A 17,079-nucleotide genomic window follows, 5' to 3' on the forward strand; every position below is an offset into this window, starting at 1 on the left:
CTCTTCTAAGGTTACTCCTTTGGACAGTGTACCAGGGATAGAGAATAGGAGTGCGACCAGTCGGCACAATCATGTGTCTAGTCAGCTGAGAATTTGCAAGCGAGACATTTCTATCGCTTGCGAGCATTTCGATGTTGCTCGTCAGTTGTTAGCAGTTTATGGATGGTGTTCTCCTGCTAGTGATGAGTAAGGAGGCAATTATCTTTCCTTGACAGAGATCCACTCTTTATGGGAGGCTATTCGGATTCTGAGACAGAATTATATGCAGTTGGTAGCCGATAGAGATTATCTTATGGAGTGGGGCAGTACAACATATGACGCATTATTGGTCCAGGAAGATGAGGTGAATAAGCTTACTCAACAGCTTGAGGTGACTTCTGAGTTTCTTGAGAGTACACAGTTGGCTTTCGAGGAGTCACAGTTTCATTTAGCTGAGGTGACCGTGGAGTTGGAATGACTTCAGTCTTTACCAGATTCTGTACAATCACTGACCGTGGTGTGTGGTGATTCGAGGATGTCCATGGTCGAGGTTGATAGAGGCAGTGGAGATGAGGATATATCTATCCATGACACTAGTATTGGCATATTTGGTCCGTTTCCACTTGAGGCAGGTTCAGCTGAGTTGGGCGCTGCAGCTGAGCATTGTGGTATGTTTGACTTGGAGGGCACAAAGACTAGTGATGTTGATTCTGCACTCTTGGCTATATCATCCTTTGACTTAGCTGATGATCAATCACGGTTGTATCACGTCTGCAGGATGAGTCTTTGACTGGGATTGGTTCTTTTTACCGGCATTATACTGTAGGATATGTTCATCGGTTTGCTTTTGATCCATGTGTTGAGGAGTTGATGGTAGACAGGTTTGGTCTGGGCTCTCGTTTTTGCTATCTACCGTGTAATGACTATTCACCATCAGCAGTGCATGGGTGTTATGGTTATGAGACAGTGACCGGTGATTTGCAGAGTTGTGATAATTGCAGTAGGTGTGCAGTGTGTGGATTCTCTGTATTTGGTGCAGTTTCATGCGAGAGTATTCATCATTGTTGCAGAATTGTATTGTACATTCCACATAGGCTAGTGGGATGTGTTGATGGTATTTACTATGTTGGCAGTTTGGGTTATCTACTCTACTTGGGTTCTGATATTTCGAGAGCTTGTTTCTCATTAGTTCCTGACTTTGGAGTTTGGGTGAGTTGTATTCGCCAATTTGATTATGGATTCCTCTTGGTTAATTTTCAGAGGTTGTTGCAAGAGCCTATGTTGACTGACAGCAGTATAGTTCATGACTACATTTGGGATCCAGGTGGATTGATTGGGTTGTTGTTCGACCATTGCTTGGGGACAAGCAATTTTGGGAAGGGCGGACTGTAATGTCCCCTTTTTAGCATTCATAGCATGATGTTGTCGTTAGCCTATTTCCCCACAGTCTCATAGGCTAAATTACAGGGACTTAGAGGCCATTTGGCCTAGATTGTTTCAGTTGCAGGTCTTTCTGAGGGGTTTTGAGGCAGCTTTGGGCATACTTACTATTTATAGTAAGTCATCTTGGACATGGTCGGACATCCAGGGGCAACGGTATGTCGATGGTAATTGTTTAAAATCGACAAGAAGACTTGTTTATCACTGATAAGATTTGTTATGCATTGATAAAGCTATTTTATAAAGTTAAATTTAAATATTTAACTTTATTAATGCATAGACTATAGTTTGTGGGAAATATTTAAATTAAAAAGAGTCCCCTTTATTTTATAACACATTGGGGACATAAGTTACATAAAGGGAGTTATGTTTTATCCCACATTGAGAAAACGAAGGATGGAGCTCTTGTGAGAACACTATAAAAGAAATAGAAGAGCTTTTTTTAAGCATGCTTGGAAATATCAAAGAAATTGGGAAATTTTTTGGAGATTATGTCTCAATAGTTTGAAGGACGAAATCCCTTCAAGCTGGAAATATTGATGCCATTGAAAGATATGGTCTTGAGATTCAACAGGGTAGTAGTCTGAAAAAGCAGATACGAAAAAGCAGTCCGATAAAGCAGAACCGAAAAAGCAGGCCGAAAAAGCAGTCCGAAAAAGCAGTTCGAAAAAACAAATCGGAAAAGCAAAGCAGAAGGGGCAGCATTGAAGGAAATTATTACAGCCATCTTCAACCAGGTTCCTTTGTTAGTATTGTTTTTTAGGTTGTTATAAGTTTTAGCTGTAAGTGTGCATTATACCAGCATTATCATTTTGTAATCCATGTAAATGCCAAAAGTCTTGGCCATAATTCATGAGCATTGTATTAGAAATTTCATTGCAAATTAAGAAGATAATAGTTGCTGGTGTCATTTAAGCAATTCAATATCATTATTTATCAACTAGTTAGTTTGCATACCATCTGTTTGTAAAAAATGCCAGTTGGCTGTAGGTGTTCATTTCTCATGCTTAGATCATATATATACACTGAATATTGTCAAAATTAGTAGCACACTCACGTTAGGTCATTGTGTAGTCCATTTGGAGTCTTCTAGCACAAGATTCTCATTCATGCAAATTGAAAATGAGTCATTTAAAGCTAGCTGAAATACTATATCAGTCATACGTCCCTTGCATGTGAATTGTTTGATGAAATTCTTTGAGCTTTCATCAGCATTTTTTGAGAGCATATTTGAGGAGGGTCATTATAGTGGTATCAGAGCTTGCTTGCAAAGTGTTTGACGAAATGTCAAACAACTGAAGTATAAAGATTTTTGGTGTTTTGAAGAAGTTATAACCTATTGGGGTTATTAGATACCTCTTTCAAATGCTTTGGGAAGTGTTGAGAAGAGCTCCTATAAACTCCTTGATGATCTAAATGCAAACTTCAATGTCACAAATGCAAGCTTTTCTCCTCTTGCTTTCAGATGGTTGCAAAACAATGGCACTCTATTTTTCTTCTTCCTCTCTCTCTCTTTCTTCTTCTCACAATAGTGTCATGAAAGCTTTTTTAGGGTTATAAGAATAACGAAGAAGAAAAAAATTAAAAAAAACATTATTTTTGTCTTTTTTAACCCAACTAGACATCTGTTGCCATGGTCGGGTCAAGTTGCTTGTGACCCACAAGTTAGGTGAGTCAGCCGAGTCACGTCACCTGACTCGCCAAGCCTGGGTCACGGGTCATTTTGACTCAATAGGCCATCAGTGATTCACCGACTTCTCGCAGCGAGTCACGTTACATTGCATGGTATACAAGAGGTGTTATGAAGATTAATGCTAAATCTGCTTAATAAAGATAGGAATAAAATAAAAGATAAAGATGACATACGTACAACATAGGAAGCACTAATCCTAACACAATAGGCAGAGTGAAAGAAAAAGTTTCAACAGCTTACCGATAAGCACCGAGGGGGTTGAAGGAGCACTGCTTGAGGGAGTGCATTCACCTAGTAGACCAAGGAGTACCAAGGAGTTGCTTGAAGAAACATGACAGATTAAATTTGGTAGAAGACACAAGGGAGGAGTTCCTAAACCTGTACACGCCGAGGGTAGAGAATTTGAACGGAAGAGAAGTAACTCGCACGACTTGAAGTGCCAAAGGAGCATGAGCGTGGATTGAACTCGTCGTTCTTGATATACCCGACGAATGGATATAGGTAGAGAATCGAACAACTTTGCTTGAAGATCTCTTCACACCAAGTAATGCGGTTGTCCAAGGTAAGGCGGTTGTTCGAAGTAGCGCGGTTGTGCAAAACAATGCGGTTACTTAGAACAACCCAGGTGCTTAGGACAACGCGGGTGTGTAGCAAGCACCATAGATTCAAAAGAAAGTAGTAATGGTAGGACTGAAGGAAAAATTGCTAAATTTCAATGGCAATGGCATGACCGATCCAATTAGACATTGCAAAACATGCGAAACAATCTAGATGGCGAATGGTGTAATGAACCACGATGATTGGGTCTGACAATTTTTGGCGATTGTATGGGGTGTACTGATTGGTTGGTTTTTGGATGCCGATCCACAGAAATTAACTACATGGACAGAAGTTAGGAAGAAATTCATAGCAGGGTTCTGACTATTAAGGGATGATAATCAAATAATAGCGGAAATATACAGTACGAAAAAGGAAAGAACGAAACAATCCCTGTATATGCAAGAAGGTTGAAGGAGCTGGTGGGGAAAATGGAAAGCCAACCAACTGATGGGTTAAAGAAAAGGTGGTTTGTAGAAGGACTACGAGCAACATTGAAGAAAAAGATGAAAATCGTACCCATAGTGTTGTATATAGATGCATATAATCAGGTGATGGATCGGGAGAGAGCAAAAAACAAGCAAAAAGAAGCAAAACAAATTGTTGGACTCAGACGATTCATCTTACAAAAGCAACAACAATGACAAGGAGTCCAGCAAGAAGGTTCAAGCATTGCAGAAGGATATGTTACGGATGATGGAGTTCAAAAATGTGAAAAAGAATCTCAACTCAGTGAAGGGGGAATTGTTGTGTACGAATTGTAAGGAGGAGGGCCACACAAAGGGCTCCTACCTGAAGAAATAATTTTGCAATATCTACCATATTGCAGGATATTCCACAAAGGAATGCCCATTCAATATGAAGACAAAGGGACATCAACAAGTGTTATTGACATAGGAAGTGTCTATAGTAGGAGCAGGAACGAACACAAACAATGACACAACCTCAGGAGGGTATCGTAACAATAACCAACACGGATGAGGTGGTAATAATAATAACAATAATGGAGGTCAAAGTCAGATACAATACGACTTGAGTGGAAGGCCGATGATACAATGTTGTGCGTGCAACCTCTGGGGACACTTTGGTAGAAACTACCATGTAGGAAACACCACAACTATTGTACAAATAGTGTGGTCTAAGAGATAACAAGGATTCTAAATGCCCCAAGTAAGGGGTGAACTTGTTAAGCATTGAAAAATGTGAGAAGACATTAGCCATCACTCGTGAGCAAGCAAAGAAGACAACGTATCGAGATGCAGAAGAGAAAAAGGAAAAGTTGCAACACATACGAACAGAATTGGAAAAACAAATGGAAGCCAAGAAATCACAAACTAAAGACACTACTGGCACCTCAATGAGAAACTTGGTAGGATAAAATATTATACAACAGGTAATGCAAATGGAAGTTCTTGTGAAACTAAATGACCTTTTTCTTACAATGCCTCGGCTATGAACTGCGATATTGAACATGACACCACTCCCGAAAGCAACCAAAGCGACAGGAAAAGATGATAGACGAACGACTGCAACAGACCCAATGCTACTAGCACTCACTACGAGAAGACATCCTATAGTAGTAGAAATGGGTATCCTCGGAACCATACTATCGGACACAATCTTCAATGGAGGGTCAGGAGTGAATGTATTACTAGAAGATGTATCAAAGAAGTTGGGACGACCTACATTGTGGCCACCTACATTTCAACTACTTATTGCCGACCAGCACGGGATGAAGCCCTTAGGGGCCATAATGGCACAACCTGTAACCATCGGGATGCAACCATTCTTATTGGATTTCGTGGTCATACCGTTAAAAAAAAGGGTATGAGGCCATCCTTGGAAGGGGTTGGCTGGTAGGCGAAGGTGAAACATGATTGGAAACAGAATACCTTGTCCATGGAAGGTAGAGGTTGGAGATTTGTAATCGACTTACACACAGATGGTAGGGGAGGAGGTAACATCGTTAGATTCAGAAGGCAAAGGCGAAGACGAGGGGAAGAAAATAATGGAACTTGATGAAGAAGGAATATTGAGATTGGAAGGAGAGTCTAATGATGATGACCTCGACTCGGTGAACGGCCTACTCCATTGGCAGATAGAGGACTACGAGCTCTTTCCGAGCTGTAACATGTTAGGAGTCGAAGATGGAAAATAAGGGAATGAATTTTCGAAGGAGTATAGAGAAGTAAAGGAGGGAGAAACACAAATCAATGAAACACCTACACATATGTTTAGTGAAGACAAAGCTATTAAGTACGAAGAGCCTACAGTAAAAATGATGAACTTAGGAGATGAAGTTAATCTAAAAAATATATTTGTGGGAGATGACTGGAATCCAGTCTTGAAAGCAGCAACATTCAAAATATTCATGGAATATAAGGACGTATTCATGTGGACGTATAAGGATTTGAAAGGCGTATCGCTGGAGTTATGTGTTCACCGGATATCACTAATAGAAGGTGCAGTACCTGTATGGAAGCACCTGTACTGGATGAACAAAAATTATGTCGTATGGGTCACTGATGAGATCGACCAAATGCTGGAAGAACTAATTTTTTTTAGGGTGCAGACAAGTTAGTGGGTATCACCGATTGTAATATCTCTAAAGGACACCACTTAGACCAGAATATGCGTGGACTTTCAATGCCTAAATGGAATAACGATTAAATATCCGTTTTCAATACCATTCATCGATAGCATTGTGGAAGAAGTTGAGGGGCACAAAATCTATTCATTTATGGATGGATTCTCTGGAGACAACTAGATATCCATCGTCGAAGAAGATAGGCTTAAAACAACATTCATCATTGAAGATGGAGTATATGCCTACAATAGGATGTTGTTTGGATTGTGTAATGCTCCAGCAACATTTTAGATAATTATCTTGCACATATTTGATAAGATGTCAATCGGGAATTTCAAGGCATTTTTTGGAGGATTGGTCAATTTTTAGCATGGAGGACAAGCATATAATTGCACTCAAAGAATGCATGGAAAGATGCAGGCGAGTGAGACTGATAATGAATCCGAAGAAGTGTAGATTCATGGTTTTGCTGGGGAAGCTATTAAGGCACATAGTATGCAAGGCAGGATTAAAGACGGATCTTGACAAAGTTCGAGTAATCTTGGAAATGCCACCATCGACGGATGTAACTGAGGTAAAATCATTCCTTGGACATATTGGATATTACCAAAGGTTCATTTTTAATGACCCCAACAGGTTATAACTTCTTCAAACACCAAAAATCTTTATACTTCATTTGTTTGACATTTCGTCAAACACTTTGCAAGCAAGCTCTGATACCACTGTAATAACCCTCCTCAAATCTGCTCTCAAAGATGCTGATTGAAGGCTCAAAGAATTTTGTCAAACAATTCAAATGCAAGAGACATATGACTGATATAGTATTTCAGCTTGCTTTAAATGATTTTTTTCCAATTGGCATCAATGAGAATCTAGTGATAGAAGATTACAATGAACTACACAATGACCTAACATGAGTGTGCTCCTAATTTTGACAATATTCAGTGCATATATTATGATCTAAGCATGAGAAAAGAACACTTACAGCCAACTGGCATTTTTGCAAACAGTTGGTATGCAAACTATCTAGCTGATAAATAATGAGATTGAATTGCTTAAATGACACCAGCAACTATTATCTTTTTGATTGCAATCAAATTTCTAATACAATGCTCATGAAATATGGCCAAAACTTTGGCATTTACATGGATTACCAAAATGACAATGCTGGTATAATGCACACTTACAGCTGAAACTTATAATACCCTAAAAAAAACAATACTAACAAGGGAACCTGGTTGTAGATGCCTGTAATAATTTTCCTTCAATGCTGCCTCTTCTGCTTTACTTTTTCGAACTGCTTTTTCGGTTTGCTTTTTTCGGTTCCGCTTTTTCCGCTTGCTTTTTCGATTCCGCTTTTTCCGCCTGCTTTTTTAGTTCCGCTTTTTCTGCTTGCTTTTTCGATTCCGCTTTTTCCGCCTGCTTTCTCGGACTGCTTTTTCGTTTTTGCTTTTTTGGATTGCTACGCTGTTGAATCTCAAGACCATATCTTTCAATGGCGTCAAGATTTTCAGTTTGAAGGGATTTCATCCTTCAAACTATTGAGACATAACCTCCAGAAAATTCTCCAATTTCTTTGATATTTCCAACTATGCTTAAAAGAAGCTCTTCCATTTCTTTTATAGTGTTCTCACAAGAGCTCCATCCTTCGTTTTCTCAATGTGGGATAAGACATAACTCCCTTTATGTAACTTATGTCTCCAATATGTTATAAAATAAAGGGGACTCTTTTAATTTAAATATTTCTCACAAACTATAGTCTATGCATTAATAAAGTTAAATATTTAAATTTAACTTTATAAAATAGCTTTATCAATGCAAAACAAATCTGATCAATGATAAACAAGTCTTCTTGCCGATTTTAAACAATTACCATTGACATACCGTTGCCACTGGATGTCGACCCATGCCCAAGATGACTTACTATAAATAGTAAGTATGCCCAAAGTTGCCTCAAAACCCCTCAGAAAGACCTGCAACTGAAACTATCTAGGCCAAATGGCCTCTAAGCCCCTTTAATGTCCTAGTTAGCCTACGAGACCGTGGGGAAATAGGCTAATGACAACATCATGCTATGAATGCTAAAAAGGGGACATTACATCATTAAAGGCTTTGTGAAAATATCCTACCCGTTGGATAAACTAACTTGCAAAGGATAACCGTACAGATGGGATATAGAGTAGAATCAAGCCTTCGAAGAATTGAAAACAAGGCTAGCTACAACGCCTATCCTGGCACAGATAGGTGACCATAGATTGGATCATCTAGTATACTTTGCGAGTAGACAATTATCTGAAGTAGAGAAAATTACAGTACAAGAGAGCGAGAGGCACTCAGAATGGTGTATGTGGTACAAAAATTTAGACATTATCTACTGGCGACAACATTTGTATTTTATGTAGATCATCAAGCACTGTTATATCTCGTAAACAAGCCGATCATCCAGGGAAGGATAAGTAGATGGCTATTACTATTACAGGAGTTTACTTTCAAGATTGTGGTACGGCCGGGAAAGAGTCATGTAAGCGCAGATCACTTATCAAGGATAAAATCAAGAGAGCCACTAGAGGGGGTCAACGATGATTTTCTTGATGCACAACTATTTCAAATTGTCTTGCTACCATCTTGGTATGCGACTGTCAGGGAATATCTTTCGACGAGACAATTCCCTAGGGAGACGCCACCGAACAGGAGAAGGAAATTGGTGCTAAGGAGCCAGACGTTTCAGATGATCAACGGGTTACTATACAAGATGGGACTTGACCATATTTTAAGACAGTGTGTTCTAGGAGAGGAAATTCCAAAGGTGTTGAAGGAAGCACATGAAGGACAAACAGGAGGACACATCAGGTCGGATACAATTGCACGAAAGATATTTTTGGCAGGTGTATGGTGGCCAACTATGCACAACGATGCTAGATAGTTAAGTCATTGCATACGACATGTCAAAGTGTTGGGAAACCATTGAAGAGGGACTTCAAGTTATTTGAAAGATGGGGGTTGGACTTTGTCGGACCCCTCAAGGTAAGTAAAACTAGAAGATGTAGGTACATCGTGGTAGTGACGAAGTACCTTACCAAGTGTGTAGAAGCGTGAGCCTTATGTGATAAACTTTGTGGTAAGCACGGCAAAATTTATTTATGAGTAAATCATCAAAGGGAATAGAATCCCTCTACAGTTAACAAGCGACCATGTGGCACTTGTCATCCGCTTACTAACCACAGAGTTCAAGATATATCATTCCCTATCAAGCCCATACTATTCGTGAGCCAATGGATAAGCAGAAGCTACAAATAAGATCTTTGTCGAAGTGATTTATAAATCTTGCGCAGTTGAAGAAGAGGATTGAGAAGAAAAGCTACCATTAGCATTATGGGTGTACCGTACTTTATACAAGGTAATTACAGGACACACTCCATTTCAGTTGATGTATGGGTAGGAAGCAGTGGTTTCGACGGAGTTCATGGTACCAAGTTTAAGGTTCGCGATCGAAAACAAGCTAGGAGATATGGAAAATCTAAGGGAGAGATTGTATAATTTAAATACACTTGAGGAATGACAACTGCAGGCACAATGGGCTACGAATGTTACACAGAATAGGCGCAAGGCATGGCATGACAAACATTTAAAATTGAACAAATTTCAACTAGGCCAATTAGTTTTAAAGTATAATTGGTGCAACAACGGGATTAGACCAAGCGAATTTAAAGTAAAATGGGTCGGGCCATATAAAATTTGCGAAGTTGGCGATAATGGACCAATAAAATTATGGATGCTCGATAGGAAGGATGTATTATGAAAGAAATAACATGCGTCCACGGAGGAACATCCTCAGAGAGAATAGAAATAGTAATTAGTAATGTATATATGTAAGATAAGTAAATATAAGTAAGAAGTCAAAAAGGAGAATTATAAATAGAGCAATGGAAAAATTATAGTGCCCAGGAGATCAAATAGTAACATACAACTGTCAATTGAGAAGGCTAGCACGCCATATGGCTATAAGAAAAGGGCTAGGAAGAGTACCATACGATTGTACGGAAAAAAAAGTGTACAAGTAAAGCACATTCCAAGAGTATGGCATTCAGAAGACAAATGAACCATCGAAAAATCAAAGGAAGAACCCCTATGGGATATAGTGTACAGTTTAGAAAAAAACATTGGAGTCCCAAAGGGTGTACGGCATAAACGGCTAGAGGAAAGCAATCACGTGTGAAACAGCCAACGTACGGTCTTTAGGACTATTTCCAGTTAGAAAGAAGCCGACATTGTACAAATGAGAGGAGAGAAGGCTACACATCATACTATTGTATGGACTCGTAGAAGTAGGAATAGAAATTTTCAAGGCAACAATGTACGGTTAAGAATTAGAGAGTGGTTAGCACTGTATGACCGAGAAAGAGGAGTGATATTGTATGGAGAGAGGAAAAGAAAAGGTGAAAACTGATACCGTATGGTCTAAGTGTTGCATAGGAACATTGAACAAAGAAAAGGGCAAGATTAAACAAAGAACTGTACGGTCATATGACAACAGGGGAAGCAGGAGGGGTAGTCAAAGTGAACACCGTATGGTAACAAAAAAACACATAGAGGATGTTGTAACAAATCGCATTGCATGGACACCGTACAAACTTCGTGATAGGAAGATTATCACCATACATTGTACGGACTTCAATACAGGGAGCAAAGACAATGAGACATTCCATATAGACAGGACATCACAAGACTGGAGGAAAAGAGTGAGTACCATACAACCCTTGGGATAGATGAAAACTTAAATTCTTGGAACATATCTTACGACCCCTTTTTTTGAATATACCGTATGGCCTTGGTTGAGCAATATGAGATAAACATGTGAGTTTCATATGGCTTGCAAAAGAGGCAGACACCACCGTATGGCCAAATAGTTAAAGAAATTAGACCATACGACGATTAGTCAAGGAATCACGGCTATAATTACAGCATACCACCATATGATAGGGAGGGATAAATTAATACCGTACACCGTACCGAGCACAAGGGGTTGTCGTATGAATTAAGAGACAAGTAGTACTATTGTACGGCTGAAAATAGTACATTAGGATCCAAGGAAGAGCAGACAACAATATGGTTAGGGAAGGATGACTTGAGGCAGAATACACCAAAGAGCATGAGATCATTGATTAAAAAAATACGATCACCATACGAAATGATCTTGATAAGAGGGAAGAAGTGTAGCCATACAGTCATAAGGGAGAGAAGCATTGCATTCGTACGACCACAACAAGTAAAGAAGCAAAGGTGAATTTGTCAGTAGCTACTGTACCATCATTGCCGACCAACCTAACTGTTTTCTGCACACAAAAGGACAAAATAGGTGATAGTTATGCATTCAACTAGAAAGAGGGCTTGGAAAAAGAAGTTAGAGGAAGATACAACAATGACTGCAACCATGAACAAGAACATAAAGACCTTACTGTCCAAAGTACGTGTTGTAGGTGGCAGAAGCACAAGAGCCAATAAAAAGAAAGTCAAGCAAACAACACAGGCGACTACAACTAATGATCTTATAGCATAGAATGTCTTGTTTGAGGGTTTGAATGGAGCAGAATGCAGGAGATGGTGGCAGGAGACACCTGATAACCATCCAGTGAAAACAAGTATTCGGAAGGCATAGGTTGAATGGGCAATACAAATTATTGTATTCTGCATTCGAGATTATGAAGGGTTCTTCCGCACAATGATAGAGATGCACAATAGGTTCTCTCAAATCAGTTCGTTCGCCTATCTTGGATGCAACCTAGTAATATCATTTAGACCACTAGATTTTTCACAGGTATTTGGAATATCTGGTCATGCTCAGGGTGGAAGGAAAATCCACAACAAACTGGAAAAATTGAGTCGGGAGGTAAAGGCACAATCGATACAGGTGGTATGCGGGGATTTGACACAGACGGAGAAAGAAGCTCTCATGGACACATTGAAGGTAGAGGACTGAAGAGGTCCAACGTTGAGGAAGGGCACTGGTGTTGTCTTATGGACGTAGTAAAATATTGCCTCATAGGATCCGGCCACACTTTAGACATTTCATACCCGCAAGTGGCCATGATGAACGAAATCCTACATGGATGAGTGTACAATTGGGTTGCACTATTGGCAGAAAGGGTGTATGAATTTATGACATTGTAGTGTAAGATGTTTTATATGCCACACTATGCAATTGGGATATTTTTGGAGGCAACAATGCGGATGATTCCCCATGACGTGATGGAGGCTAAGCCGGGACCACTTGCGCTAGGTGAATTCCTTACCATGCAGTAGAGGCACTTCGATACACTTGGGAGCAAGACCACAGTTGGACAGAAATGACTGAGACTAGATGGAGGAGATACTGATAATGGTCACCAGGAGACTTCTTTAGACGAGAGTGAGACTGACGGGGAGGATGAAGAAGAGGATGAGGAGGTCGAAGTGATTACAGTGACGCTATTAAAATTTCCACGACCTACACTCTCGATGACGACACACTTGGCTCCATTGGGTACACACGACATGCCAGGTTTTGGTTATTTTAGAAAGCCAATGGTTATGACTTTGGCTATAATTGCGATTTAGCCATCTACAAAGGCATTATCCGTTCGGAGGCCATAGCTGTAGGGAGGACATGGTCACATCCGTCACCAACTGCGATAGCCATTCCAGAGGTAATGATGGAGCTTGTTGAGGCAAGGGTGGATATACTTATTTTGGATGAGGAGATGGACACTCAAGAGGGAGTGATGGAGATACCGGTAGGTGACACCATTAAGATTTTCATGACCTATAATCTTGGTGACGGAACACTTGCCTCTAGTGGGTACCCACGACATTCTAGGGTTTGGAAAGTTCAGAGAACCAGTGGTGATGACTTCGGCTACAATTCCAATTCAGCCAGCTACAGAGCCACTATCCATTCTGGAGGCCGTAGCCATAGGGAGGATAGGGTCACATCCCTCATCAATGGTGATAGCCATTCTGGAGGTAATGATGGAGCCTATTGAGGCAGGAGTGGATATACTTATTCTGGATGAGGAGATGGACACTCAGGAGAGAGTGATGGAGATACCGGCAAGTGAAGGTTTGAGGACGCCCAGTGTTCATTTTGATGTAGTGGGCTTAGATGTAGTGGTGACGGTAGATGCAACAAATCCTAGCACCATCTAGGGAGTCGAACAGAGCGAGTAGAGCATAGAGGTTGAGCACGTACTTGAGTACGAGGTCTAACCATATACCAGCCCCACAGGCAACAAGCATTCTCACACTTGAGCGGGAAACCATATACCAGTCCCACAGGCAACAAGCATTCTCACACCTATGCGGGAAGTAGCCCTAGAAGGAGATCCTCTATAGGCAGAGGTGGAGGAGAGTCACTTGACACAGATAGATGGGATACCACACTTCTCCACGGAGAGCACTGCTGAGTGGATGGCAGAAGTAGTGGAGATGGCCATGGGTGGTTAGTAGCAGCCCACAGTAGGGCAAGAGATAGCGATGGGAGAGGTTGTGGAGACATTCCTCGCTGATTTAGCGACTCGTGCTCTTTAAGTGGTGGCCTTTGCATAGACACTAGCCTTGGACTCAATGGTAAAGGAGTTGGAGAGCATCATATTCTTCATGAGGGTGGGATGTCCAACAGCCTTTATAGTTTGTTTTGAAGAGTGCGGATGACCAAGTGTAGAGACTGTGCAGATGCACCACGTTTGGGCCACTACAAGGTATACAAGTATGGAAAGCCGCAGAGAGAGTTTGATTGAGGAGATAGTCCGGATACACAGGGCTGCTTATTATGCCCTTCGGAGGAGCCAGGAAAATCAAGTAGTAGTGGAGAGGGCTCAGGAGGAGTCAGTTGCAAGGGTAGCAACCATGAAGATAGAACTGGCTGCAAAGAAGGCAGTTTTGGAGTTGGAGAGGACAACATTTTTGGCCCAATAGAGTCAGCTACAGTAGGTAGCAGCAGAGGAGCAGGTGGCAGCAAAGAAAGAGAAGGAGCTTGGAGAGATTGCTGAAATGATGCAATCAGCCTTGGAGATTTGGTCGGAGGCTGAAGTTGATCTGAAAGTATGGGCAAGACAACTGCGGGAGCTACGAGCAGAGCTGGACAAGCTTAGAGCACGGATGTCTACTACACCAAGGACGCGTCCTTCTTCCTAGTTGTGAACTTTGATGTAATTAAGGGATTAAGTTGTCGAGTCATATTTTTTTTGAGTTTGTTGTAAGGGTTGTCTCTATTTTGTCGTCCGGAGACAACTTTACTTTTTGGGGGGGATGATGTTGTCGGTAAATTCTATATTGTAGTTGACTGGTAGAATTGTATCCGAAAAGGCGCGTGACAGTTGAGTCACCTCTTCGGGAAAGTATATGTACATAGTTCGAAGGGACTATTAGATAATCATTATCATTGTAAGTGTTGTACTTGGAGTTGCATATTGCATATACCTATAAAGTCTTTGTTCTGTGTTACATCTTAATCTACTGAATGTGATAAGTATCCTTTTACCTTGTACGGTAAACAAGGGAGAGTCGCTAAGGACACCCTATTGTAGTGGTAGTCCAAGGAAAACAACTACAAGCGTACCTAATTTTAGTGGTAGTTAAGGAAAAAATCTATGAGGGCACCTTGTTGTACCATCTAAGGGAGAGTCGCTAAGTGCACCCTATTGTAGTGGAAGTCAATGGAGAACAATGAGGGTACTCTATTGAAGTGTGAGAGGGAGTACTACTATGGGCACCCTATCGTAGTAGAAGGTAAGGGAGAACAACATTAAGGGCACCCTACTACATTGTGAGAGGGAGAATTGTTAAGGGCACTTTTACAAGGATAGATAAAGGATAATAGCTATGAGAGCACCCTACTATAATTTGAGAGGAAATACTGCTAAGAGCTTGCTGTTGTAAGTACCCCCAAGTCCCACATTGGGGGCTGTTGGTGGATCATAGATAACTCCAATCGTAGAAGAATGGAAGAGGACCATATGGAGGGTGAACAACAACCACAGGGTGTAGTGTCCCATTTTGGGGACATCAGAAAGTTAAATGACAACTTTGTAAGGTATTAAAATGACTTAAGTGGAGCCCAATAAAAATTGATTAAGGCATTTTATTTTAAAAGCAGGGAATTCCAAGAGATAGATAGTTGGAAATCAAAGGGTAACAAGGATGCTCTTTTAAAGATCATAGAGAAGCTCATTTGGTATGCTTGGTTTGTTGTTTGGTTTCTTCTCTTGGAGTATTTTAGGAAGCTTTGGCTTTCAATGGGTTTGAGGATAACTCCCCCTGAGCTTGGAGACAATGGACGGAAACCCTTTGTCTGTTGGACATATTGCCCTGGTGTCTCATTATGTGCTTTAAATCCATATTTCTGGTCATCCAATCTAACTGTAAGTTCTATGACTACAATTGGATGTTTTTGTTTTTCTACCAAATATTTTAATATCATATTTCAGAAATCTCTATTTCAGCTCGATTTTTCATATTTCTTTTGTACAAGTGCTGGATAAATTGAAAACAATTGCATGCAAATTATCTGTTTTAATTTTTGTGATAAAAGTGGGAAATAATATCCTAGGGGGATATTACATAGGGCACCCTAGCATACTACTGTACTCCATAGTCCAAACAATTAAGTACTGCATAGTTATGAAGATATATTTTCTTTACTCTAACCCTTGATTTATTTATATATAACTATATATGTTCCTATATTGGCATTGCATTCATGTGATGAATGCAGGATTCCCTAATCCTTGATTTATCTATATATAACTATATATATTCCTATGTTGGCATTGCGTTCATGTGGTGAATGCAGGATTCAAGTTACTATCACATAATTAAAGAAACCATGTTTTTGATAAATCCTAATCCAATCTGTTGCAACTGTGATTTAGGGCACCTTCTAGATCAAATGAAGAAGCAAACTTACAAAGAACACTGTCTATTGATGCTTGGTAGTTTTCAATCACAAGCAAACAAAGCAAAAATGGTTCCTATTTCAAACCAGCAAGTTCATTGCCCATTAAGTTTCGGTTGGTTCCATTGTTGGAACTCTTGTCTTTTGACTCCCTTGTGATGCTCCTAATCTAGCATATGGTGTCCTCCAATCTAGGGTAACACACTTTCTTCAAAACCATAAAATTATCATCTCTTGGACCATATGAACTCTTGAGACAAGTCCTTATTGATAATGGTGCTAGTGCTTCCCTTTCATGAATCTGTTTTATGGATCAAGTTATTAAATTTATACATGGCGCTCTTTCAAATTCATTTCTGTCTTCTTCTGATCTTTTATTTAACTGTTCTGTTTTAGTGTGGTTATTAAGAGGTAATAAAGCCTTATTTTTCCATTTTAATATTTGTTTCGAGGATTGTAAATTGAGATTTGTGTTTTTTTTTTTAATGCAGAGATGAAGAATTGGCTACTGAAGTGGCATGGGTAGTTGTTTACCTTACAGCTCTGTCAGAGATGCATTCAGGATTATTGATAGAAGCTGGGCTACTGCCACCACTTGTTGGAAGGCTTGCTTCTTCAGATCAACTTTCATTGCTCACTCCAGTAAGAAACATCACTAACTTATTCCCACCACTGTGATTTGTTTTTCTCTGTAAGATATTTTTTTCTTATTTGTCTTTTTGTTTATTAAGCAATTCAAATGGACATGAAGTCCATTGTCAGAACCCTGCTTTCAATTTTTCTTGCGTTTGAATGACCTGTTTTTATAGTATGGGTTGTAAAGGCCCCTATTGGGTCCTATGGAATTTGGGACTG

At 40.1% G+C, this 17,079-nt stretch overlaps 1 protein-coding gene across 1 annotated transcript in view; it reads left to right on the forward strand.

The window, feature by feature from the left end:
- LOC149547020 (importin subunit alpha-9) overlaps positions 1-17,079 on the forward strand; it is a 313,252-nt gene that overhangs the window by 172,142 nt on the left and 124,031 nt on the right. Inside the window, exon 7 of the mRNA XM_089791470.1 lies at positions 16,716-16,866. Within this exon, the coding sequence (XP_089647596.1) occupies positions 16,716-16,866 (151 nt within the window). The remainder of the gene's footprint in view (positions 1-16,715; positions 16,867-17,079) is intronic.

This window comes from Cupressus sempervirens, chromosome 7, assembly GCF_028749045.1.
Source record: "Cupressus sempervirens isolate cs-2001-9-10 chromosome 7, ASM2874904v1, whole genome shotgun sequence".
In the NCBI taxonomy this organism is placed as follows: domain Eukaryota; kingdom Viridiplantae; phylum Streptophyta; class Pinopsida; order Cupressales; family Cupressaceae; genus Cupressus; species Cupressus sempervirens.